The sequence below is a fragment of the Cryptomeria japonica genome, chromosome 4 (genome assembly GCF_030272615.1).
Source record: "Cryptomeria japonica chromosome 4, Sugi_1.0, whole genome shotgun sequence".
In the NCBI taxonomy this organism is placed as follows: domain Eukaryota; kingdom Viridiplantae; phylum Streptophyta; class Pinopsida; order Cupressales; family Cupressaceae; genus Cryptomeria; species Cryptomeria japonica.
This window is the reverse complement of record NC_081408.1, coordinates 172,607,517-172,617,507: the sequence shown is the minus strand read 5'-3', so window position 1 is coordinate 172,617,507 and position 9,991 is coordinate 172,607,517. Positions and strand designations below refer to the sequence as shown.

At 33.8% G+C, this 9,991-nt stretch overlaps 1 protein-coding gene across 1 annotated transcript; it reads right to left on the bottom strand.

Annotated features, from left to right (window-relative positions):
* Nucleotides 1-6,584: 6,584 nt before the first annotated feature.
* Nucleotides 6,585-9,367, bottom strand: LOC131049020 (germin-like protein subfamily 2 member 1). Its single transcript, XM_057983017.2, has 2 exons — nucleotides 8,926-9,367; nucleotides 6,585-7,307 (listed from the first exon to the last, which is right to left on the bottom strand). The coding sequence occupies exons 1-2, from the start codon at nucleotides 9,047-9,049 to the stop codon at nucleotides 6,763-6,765; spliced, it is 669 nt and encodes a 222-aa protein (XP_057839000.1). The 5' UTR covers nucleotides 9,050-9,367; the 3' UTR covers nucleotides 6,585-6,762.
* Between the last annotated feature and the right edge of the window lie 624 nt (nucleotides 9,368-9,991).

The window sequence follows — 9,991 nt, the reverse complement described above, 5'->3', positions numbered from 1 at the left end:
CATCCTCAACTTTCCAACAATATAAGGATTGTGTTATTTTGACTTTAATAAATAATTATTATTTATTTTCTAATTGAATTATGACTAAAGTCCTAATTGATAAACCGATTGAAAAATACACATAACATTCAAACAATGTCACATTTTTTGAATCCGAAACATTCGTCGCATTCTATGCTTCGTCTACTATTAAAAAAAAATTGAATTTCATAAATTTTAGACCAAGTTAAGGTGGTTAGATTTAGGATTTTTTGAATTTCTAAAAAGTTGTAGTAAAAAATTCATAATTAATTATTTACTTCATAAAAAAATACAAAAATATATGTGTCACATCTAGACATGAGTCTACTACTTATACTAGAAATCTTATTAAAAAAAATTATGATTTGATAGGGATTAGGGTGGTCAAACATGCACCTACTTCTTTTTTTTTTCCTTAAATTTTAGTACCACTACATTGAAATTTCAAATTTTCATCAAATGTTTTTTTTTTCTCAAAAAACAACTAGTAGCTTAGAAACTAAATTCAATTTGATACAGATTCTCTTCTTACATATTTTTAAAATAATGTTCATAACTTACTCAAATTTTCATGTCAAGTTGCATAACTCTGATTTTCTGAAGTTTCATTGCCACTTAAGGCCCTGTTTTGGCCCACCATGATCCTCCACATACCCTTAAGTACAATTGTCTTCCCTGCAACACTCTTTGCTTAATACACCACACCGAAAGATGAATTCTCTTAATCACACATACACCACTCTCTGATAATGCAGACTCAACACCCATTTTCAAATTACATGAATATAACACCTATTTATACAAATCATCAATCTTGACTACAAGGTCAGCCAAACCCTCAACACCTAATTACAAAATTACACCACACGATACATAAATCAACCACCAAACCAATACAATATTATAGACGACATAGAATGGACCAAAATCAACTCCTCAAACATGCAACACCACCAAAGATCTCGCCAATATCAACCGCAACATGTTACACCACCGCAAATACCGCATAACATGAAGAATATCACCAAACCCATAAGATCTTCAATAGTGCACACAATGATCAATACGGACCACCAAAATAAATATGACATGATTAGGAAACACCAACAAGCATGTTAGAACTGTCCATAATAGCTGCACCAACACCACTTAATCAAATCATCATCGGTCAAATCACGAACCATCTAAAATGAAGATACACATGAACATCCCAAACTTTCTCTCAAATCCACAACACAAGATATAATCATACCCAAGCCCAATGGATCAAACACCAAGACACTTCAACATTATACTAGAATCCTCAACTCGATCAAATCACCACATAGCATCATAAAGAATGAAGTATCTATAGTTGATTAAGCATATCAAATAGATAAACCAACCAGGTCAACTCACTGTAAACACTAGATCACCAAACAACTCTTTGCAACACCAAAACACAAGAATTTGTTGACATCAATGACAACAACATGTCCTAGCAGCAACAATATCCAACAAATGAGAGAGAGGGAGAGAGGAATATTTTTGAAGATAAATAAAGGTCGGGAGAGAGGTAGAGGATATGTGGAGAGGAGAGGTGAGATAGAGGTAAGTAGAGAGGAAAAGGGTGAGAATGAGATAAGTAGAGAGGGAGCATGGTAGGGTGGGACAAAGAGAGAGAGGCATGTAGAGATATATAGGTAGAGAGGGAGTGAGGGGATGTAGTAGGGAGAGGGAGAGAGGAGAAGAGATAAGGAGAGGGAGGGGAGGAGAGAAAGAGAGAGGGGGGGGAAGAAAGGTGAGATAGAGATGAAAGAATGTGTGTGACGTAGGTAGAGAAGAGAGGGGACATACAAAGAAGGGTGAGATTTAGGTTTAGAGCTTGGGGAGAGAGGAGAGAGGGAGATAGAGAAATTTGGGAGAGAGGGGAGAGGGAGAGCGATAGTGATAGGAAGAGAGACAGGTCTAGAGATTGAGGGAGAGAAAGAGTGAAATAACAATAGAGAAAGAGAATGATAATAGGAGCTTAGTGATTATTGATATTTGACTAAGTCTAAGAAATTATAAGATCTAAAGCTTGGGGAGAGAGTGAGATAGAGAGAGGTAGAGAGGGAGGAGAATGAGAGAGATAGGAAAACAGATAGGTCTAGAGTTTGGGGGAGACAAAGAGTGTGAGATAGAGAGATAAAAAGAATGATGATAGGAGCCTATAGATTGCTAGAATTTGACGAAGTCTAAAAAATTATAAGATCTCCTAAAATCTGGAATCTACAATTTATGACTCGTAGAGATTTGGAACCATTCTCAAATATTTTACCAATATATACATAAAGTTATACTTAAATATTATATTTTATGTATATATCCTAATGAAAAAATATAAGGGAGGGCCAAAGACATTAGCATCTAGGGGCATGTTCCTTTTCTACCTGTATGTTAGCAAAATGCTTTTTTTTTGCTTGTTTATCATAACAAATACGTGCTATAACACGTGTGTTTTTCTCTCATAAAATTGCGTACGTGTTTTTATTTTAAATAAAACACACATATTTTTAATTCAAATGGCACCTACATGTTTTGGCTTGGATTTTTTGAGTCATAACACACATTGTTTTTGAATTTATAAAAAACACATAAACATTTCATCCGTTTTAGACATTTTTTCTAATGGCCCTAAATTGTTTACCATTTTGGTGCACATACCTTGATATGTTTGTTAAAGCTCCTATTAATACAAGTACTAGTAATCTTTAATAAGAAATATTATATTATTGAATAATATAAATTAAATTCATGACAACTATTAAGAAAAAATAAAGTAAATCCAATATTCCTTACCAATATACCTTCAGAATATTGAGACATTTCTAACAAAGTAGAATTTTGATAAGAGAACATTTCTACTCAATAAAAGGTAGCGATGATTTGAACAAATTTAAAGTAAATAAAAAATTGCTAAATCTTGTTGCGGAAAGGACCTAATAGTCATTCACCCTAACTTTGTGCACCCTAAGCTCATGAATGGTACATTAGATTTTGTCAACAAAAAATTAGGTCTTTTCATATGTGCCTTAAGAACTTAAAGTTATTGTTTCATCTTTTGGGTAATTACAATGGATGTAGGAGGATTTGTTATGTGCATTTGAAGGTCAAAGTAGTCATTTAGAAGTGATTTTTTATACCTATTCATAGACATCGTGTGATATGACCACCAAAACAATTGCAAATTGATCTAGTATATATTCCTCTAACAAATATTTTTACCAATATCTACACACAAATACCCTAGTAACCATACACTATGGTTATCGATAAAATTGCACAACTCTTCCAATTAAATATTCAAATTCTAACTATTGGGCGTACAAGTGAACAACTATTGATACATGTGCAATATTTGAGTAGACTTTTAATTACATGTGTTAGTTTTTTAAAGATAATGTAATGTCATAAATTGTAACTAGTACAATTCCAACCTCATGTTTGTGCTCCTACTTTAGCGTGTCCTATCTTTGTTCCCCCTAGGTCTGTTTTGGTCCTCTTTACTCCAACTTTGATGTCAGTTGTTCATACCACTAAGAGGGCCCCATCCTGGAGCTATCTTCCCCCATTGTTTAATTTGTTGGTCTTATTTTTTGAGGACCTAGGCATGGGGTGCTTTGGTACTGGACCAGGGTGCCTCCCATTACCCTGGTCCCCATTAAACAATACCCAAATTAAATTTGGGAGGGCTCTCTCCCTCCCCGATGGATTTTTCTCCCCATGGCTACACTTGACCATTGGAGGTTGGCCTAATTGGTAATTTATTTAGGGAACCCTATATAAAGACATCATATCAATTCATTTTCACCTAGAAGCAATTAATCATCCACGACATACCCCATTATCCATGCATCCATCGAGCATTTTCAAACATTCAAAGTAACATTTTATCCTTCAAGGATTATGAAGCAAAGTTACATCAATATCCATGCAAGCATATGTGTTTGATTAGGGTTTCTTTTCTTATGTCCATGTGTTCCTCATGTTATTACATCCAACATTTGTGATTTCATCCAAAGAGCATTACATCATCAATCTTTCTATCAACCATTGCAGATCTAAGGTCCTAGCATTTAATTCAGTATTTACATTATTCAATTCAAGGTTAATTCCTAAACTAGGGTTTGATCTAAGGCAAACCCCTATCCATAACCCTTTCTCCTCTCTTTTTGTGTGTAAAGAATTAACTCAAGAGCTATACTCAAAGATTTTGACAAAGTTAAGAACGACGAATAAGTTCAGATTTCAATGGAGCGAAAAGCAAAGGACCAGGGTGAATTCTAGCTACCCAGTCCCAGATTATCAACTCCCAAACTTTTAGGAACAAGTTCTAATTCTCTTCTTCTGCACAGATCCCTGTTTGTGGCTATGTTTGATACCTATAGAAGTTTTTTCTTATTGTTCCTCTTCAATTATCCATCGTCTTGCCCTAACTTCACAATTTACATCAAAATTTCAACTCAAAAGGTGGAGACAACAAATTGGTAAATTTGATTAGTATTCTTAAGTTTTTTCCCTAATTGAATTATGGCTAGATCTATTGGATTTACCTTCATCTTTTAATGTATGGGTTCCTTAAGTAAGATAAGTGGTTTTATTATCTTAATTGGTGAAACCCTAATTTTGCACCTTTACGGATAATAATTGAAGATTGGATGGATAGGAATGTAACTATTGATTCATAGACAACTATTGGATCATTTCCTTTATTTGATTTCTATTTTCACACCCTTATTGATAGCATCATTTTATGTTTAGGGTTGATGGAGGGGCTTAAAAATTGACATGGAGCAAAAAAAAAATTGCTATAAGATTAACTAGAATCATTTCCTAAAGAATACCAAACCCTACTTTTTAGGACTACAAATTTACGTGGGTAGAAAAGGTGGGAGGGTTAGAAATTGTTCCACCAGCCTAAACTTTTTTTTGCCACTTGTCAATCATCTCAATTTTTTCAAATTTTTCAATTTTTATGAATTACTTTTTAATTATTTTATACTTATTACTCTAATATAATAGATAATACAATTCATGGGAGCACCAACTTCCATAAATTTTAGAGCTTAAGTTTTTAAGCTTAAACCCTACTACAAATTCATAAGACCATCCATTCTAGAATAATCCTAAAAATATCGCACAACACCCAAGAAAGTTCATCCATGTGACCACAGCCTTAGTGCTCCTATAAAATGACAGTACACCCTCAACTTTACCGCTAGACCATAGTTGATAGATATTGTCATGGGCCATGGTGACTTGCAGGCTACGGATACAGGGAGGGCCGCTAGGGGCTCCGGGCCTGGGCACCCATTGAAGGAATGAATCGCCCTATTGGACCACATTGTTGAGCACCAAGTTTCATGCCCCCAAATCCAACGTTATCTATTAGCCTTTTATACGGTCTCTTGATTTTGGGGCTCGGAAAACATAAGCATGTCATAAAAGAACAGAGCACCATGATTTTCATGCTTTTGGGTTGATGAACCAGACGCAGCAGAAGCGTAATAAGCGTAATAAGCAGAGCCAGCAGGTGGGTTTCAGTGGCTACGGCCTCCTTGCTTGCGGCGGCTGGACTTCTTGCCGGATGCAGAGGAAGACGCTACCAATCTACCGTTTCATTCTTGCTTTGAAATGCTGCTATCTGAGAAAAACACTATCATGTTTCAGTTTGTACAGCAATCCTTAAATCAATCTGAAACGAATAGCTAGCAATCTAATTGTTCTTCTTTGCGCAGAATTGAAATCAGAAAGGAGACCTTTCTTCCTCTAGATGTTTGATTATCTGCAATATCTAGATCTCAGGTTTGTGGTGATTAGTTCCAATCTTAATTCAGCAAACATAAACTAGACCAAAATTTACAGTGCTTTCTCAGGTACTTCCAATCTTAATTCAGCAAACATAAACTAAACCAAAATTTACAGTGCTTTCTCAGGTCATCTGTCAACAAAACCGGCGATTTACATTCAGTAAAATTTGTCCATCTTTTCTTGTGCTGCTAAAATATATACTTTTTCCTGCTTGAAATTAATCTGCGCCATAAGATTGTTTAAAATATAAACAATCACATTTCAGCAAGCAAAATGCATAGCAATTAGATATTTGTTCAAAATTTGGAAAACAAATCAAACATTCCAAACCCTGATCAATAAAATAAAATATCTGTTTCTGATTGATTGGCAAGGAAGGGATTAATGGATTGAGCTAAGCAATAGTAAACCTGCAGAGCGGCATGAAATAATAATGACAAATCATTAAGCATGCCGGCCCTATCCACACCATGAAATATGGAATATAGAGCAAAACATAAATTATTTGGGAAATTTTAAATCTCAAATCAAGGATTCAATAAGCATATACGCTCATTCCACTCGTCCAAGTACTGGGCAGGAGAAAGATTCTAATAAATTAATCAATACATTCATACCCAAAATCAGTGATTCAGTAAAGGATATAAGCCCTTTTCAAATCATGCAAGTAATGGGTGGAAGAAAGAAATTAATAAATTAATGCAATAATTCGAAGTAAATTAAAACTGCTGTAATTCTCAACTTGAACTTTATTGGGTAATTAGGGCTAACAAAATAAACGCCAAATACATTAATCAATCATTTTGTCCGAAACAATCTGAGAAACCCTATCACTTCTCTTTTTGTCAGATTTATTCAATGAAGTCCAAATAATTATGTAGTCATCCAATGGTAATGGAATTCGATCATTTATGATGGAGTAAATTTAGAACTGATTTCTTTCACTTCTTTCTTGCTGATCTGAAAAGCCTTAGCCAAAACCTCCTCTGGAATTGCAGGACTAGACCCAAAAAGTGTTAAAGGAAGAACCTGAGCTCCAGGCAACTGACTGTTAAAAGCAGTGATTGCCACAGCATTGGAAGACCCTATATTCTGCTGAAAATGCACTAACCCCCTTGGTATCACAAACACATCTCCCTTCTTCATTTTCTGGGAGTAAAAAACATTGTCGGTGCCGATAAAGGCAGCAAGAATGGTGCCCTTCATTAAGTATACAATCTCTGTTGCACGAGGATGAGTATGAGGTGGATTTATGCCACCAGGGGCTAAGTCTACTCTGTTCATTGAGATGCCTAATGTGTTTAGCCCTGGAAAGCTCTGCACATTTCCTGATGTAACCTTGCCGCTAAATGTGTTATTGGTTAAACCTGGTTTTCGCAGCCCTTTGAACAAGAAATCAGAGGGTTTTACTTTCTTGGGATCCTTGCATACAAATCCATTCACCTTAACTGCCCCTGCAAAGAGAAGCTTGGCAAGTTTAGATTTTATCAGAAAAAACACCAAATCTAGTAACACTTGCCCTGTAATGCATCAAATTCTAAATGAATCAACTGAGAAGCTTGGCAAGTTAAGATTTTATCAGAAAAAACATCAAATCTAGTAACCTATGTTAACTAGCAACAACACCTTTTGATGCAAATGAATAGTTGATAGCCTTTATTTAGAGAATAGCATGTAATTACAAGAGGGTTATTTTCAATTTACTTAGAATTAAAATGATCTGTGACTTGTTAATTTTTTTAACCAAATATCACATACAATTTTTTGGTGAGAAAACCTCTTAACTGTGATATCTACTTCGTTCAGTAAATTATAATTAAATTATAGGAAAACTAATTAATATATGATTATAATTTAAATGTGAAATTCTTAATAATTAAAATAAAAAACAACTTTATAGCATATTTTAATATTGCTAAATGTGGTTTGGTCAAAGTTCCAAGAAAATGGATTCACACTCATTCTGTACAACAATTTTTGAAAATGGTTATCCAACTATCAGGATGTTCCAAGGCATCCATAGCTAAATGCTACATAATTGAAATTTTGATTTTTAATCCCTAAAGACTTGTTATTTATTGGAGGAAATGTATAATAAACAAGCTACAACAAGCTACAAACAATCCTTAGGAAAACCTCAATATTATATAACATCTAGCCATGGATGCCTTGGTGCCTGCATCTTGATAACTAGATTAAAAATTTCACAACTTCTATGCCCTTATAAACAACTCTTATTGTAGGCAACAGCTCAAAGGGTTGAATCATGTCTGCTGTAATTTTTTCAAATCTATCTGCCTCAACTGACCAGACAGAGAGAGCCACCACACAAAAGGAAAAATTCAATACCAGAGTTTTCCCTCACACAAACAAAGAAAAAATATAAATCACAGGTGTTTTAAGAGGATTCAAAAATTGAATGCTTATGTTCAAATAACAGGGCTATAAATTCAAATTTGAATTTGGAATAATACTGCAGTTAAATGGTCCCTAAAGTACAAAGATATTTTGTGAAACATTTTCTAATTATCCTTTCATACGCTATTCTATTATTTTCCTCAGGTTTAGAGTTCTATATGGAAAATCAGCACAGCCCATGTTTGAAGGGCTCATCTCAGATTTCTTGAAGAAGAATGTTTTGCTTGGGTGGACAGTTCATGCTCTCTACAAGAGAAGTTCAATTTTGGGCATATAGATATGCAGTTACAGGCAATTTTTCATTTTCTTATGATGTATATGATCATCTTGATGCTTTTTCTTCCTTTTTTTTTTCTTAAGATTCAAATGGGTTTAACTCTGTTTTTTAATTATACCTTCCAATAGTTCATTTTTCGACTCGAAACAGAAGCATGAACCTATCCTGATATCTTTTCAACTGAGAACCAATAAATGATGGGTATTCATTCCCTCAAAGTCATCCTAAAGACTGGAGGGTCTAACCTTCAATAGAAATATTCAAACAAAAAAGTAATAATCCCTATATAATTTTAGAGGTTCTTCCTAAAAGTATGAATGAAAAAGGCAGAGATGCCCTGCATACATGTAATAAAAACACGAGAGATTAAGGTTTACCTTTAGATACATCAGCAACGCAGAAGTCTTGCAGAAGGTCTGGATCTGATGCAATCACCATAGCAGTTAAAAGTGACAGCCATAAGAGGCCATTTATGACAGCTTTCTCTGCCTTTGAATTCATCTTTCAGAGAATAAGATGAATATTATGCTAAGTATCAATTACAAGAGAAGATAACAAAAACTATGAAATATTCTCCCAAAATTCATTGCTTTTGTAGAGGGTGCTGATGACCAAACTGGTCAAATCTGGAAAAAACCAAAAAAAAAATGTTTGCATCTCCGAAAATAATTTGAGTGTGAAAGAAAGACCAAGTCATTTACGAAAGACCAAGTCTTTAATGATTAGTCGTCAGTCTGCGTATAAAGTCTCTGAGAGTTGGTGTAAGGCCATCGTCATTACAGAGTGAAAGATAAAGAATGTCTAAAATGGCGCAAGATTCCCTTTGATTTATTTTGACGTCTTTTGTCAACGTCATGCTGCATTCACATTTTGACTCTATAGAGGATATTTTGGCTATCTTTCCTCATTTCTCGTTCATGCAATTATTTCTCTCACAATTTTATTTATTTTTAATTTTACATATTTATTATGAAGAGATTTTTTACAATTTTCACTGATCATCGAGTTTAGAATAGAATTGTCAATCTCTAACAAGATTCGTAGTATGGATGGCTAATTATAATGGTCATATGATCATATTTAAATATCTTTATCTATGAATAAAATTAAATTTGTAGAAAGATTATCGTGTGAAAGAGGAGATTTTGGATTGATAAAATTCATATAAAATTAAAGTTAAAATATATATCTACTCTATTAATTTCATCAATTATTTCTCTCCCAATTAAAAAAAAATTATTTTTCCTATTTATTATGGAGAGATTGTTTACAATTTTGATTGATCATCTACAATTATATCTTAGAATTTGTCAATCTCAAAAAAATAAAGAATCATAGTATGGATGGCTAATTATAATGGTCATATGATCATATTTAAATATTTTTGTCTTAAAATAAAATTAACTTTGTAGAAAGATTATATCATGGAAAAGAGGAGGTTTT

What these genes read in the sequence shown, in the direction of transcription:
- LOC131049020 (XM_057983017.2), bottom strand. Translation starts at nt 9,049, where the DNA reads ATGAATTCAAAGGCAGAGAAAGCTGTCATAAATGGCCTCTTATGGCTG. An exon ending in CGTTGCTGATGTATCTAAAG is followed by an intron (nt 7,308 to 8,925) that starts GTAAACCTTAAT and finishes TTCTCTTTGCAG; the next exon opens with GGGCAGTTAAGGTGAATGGA.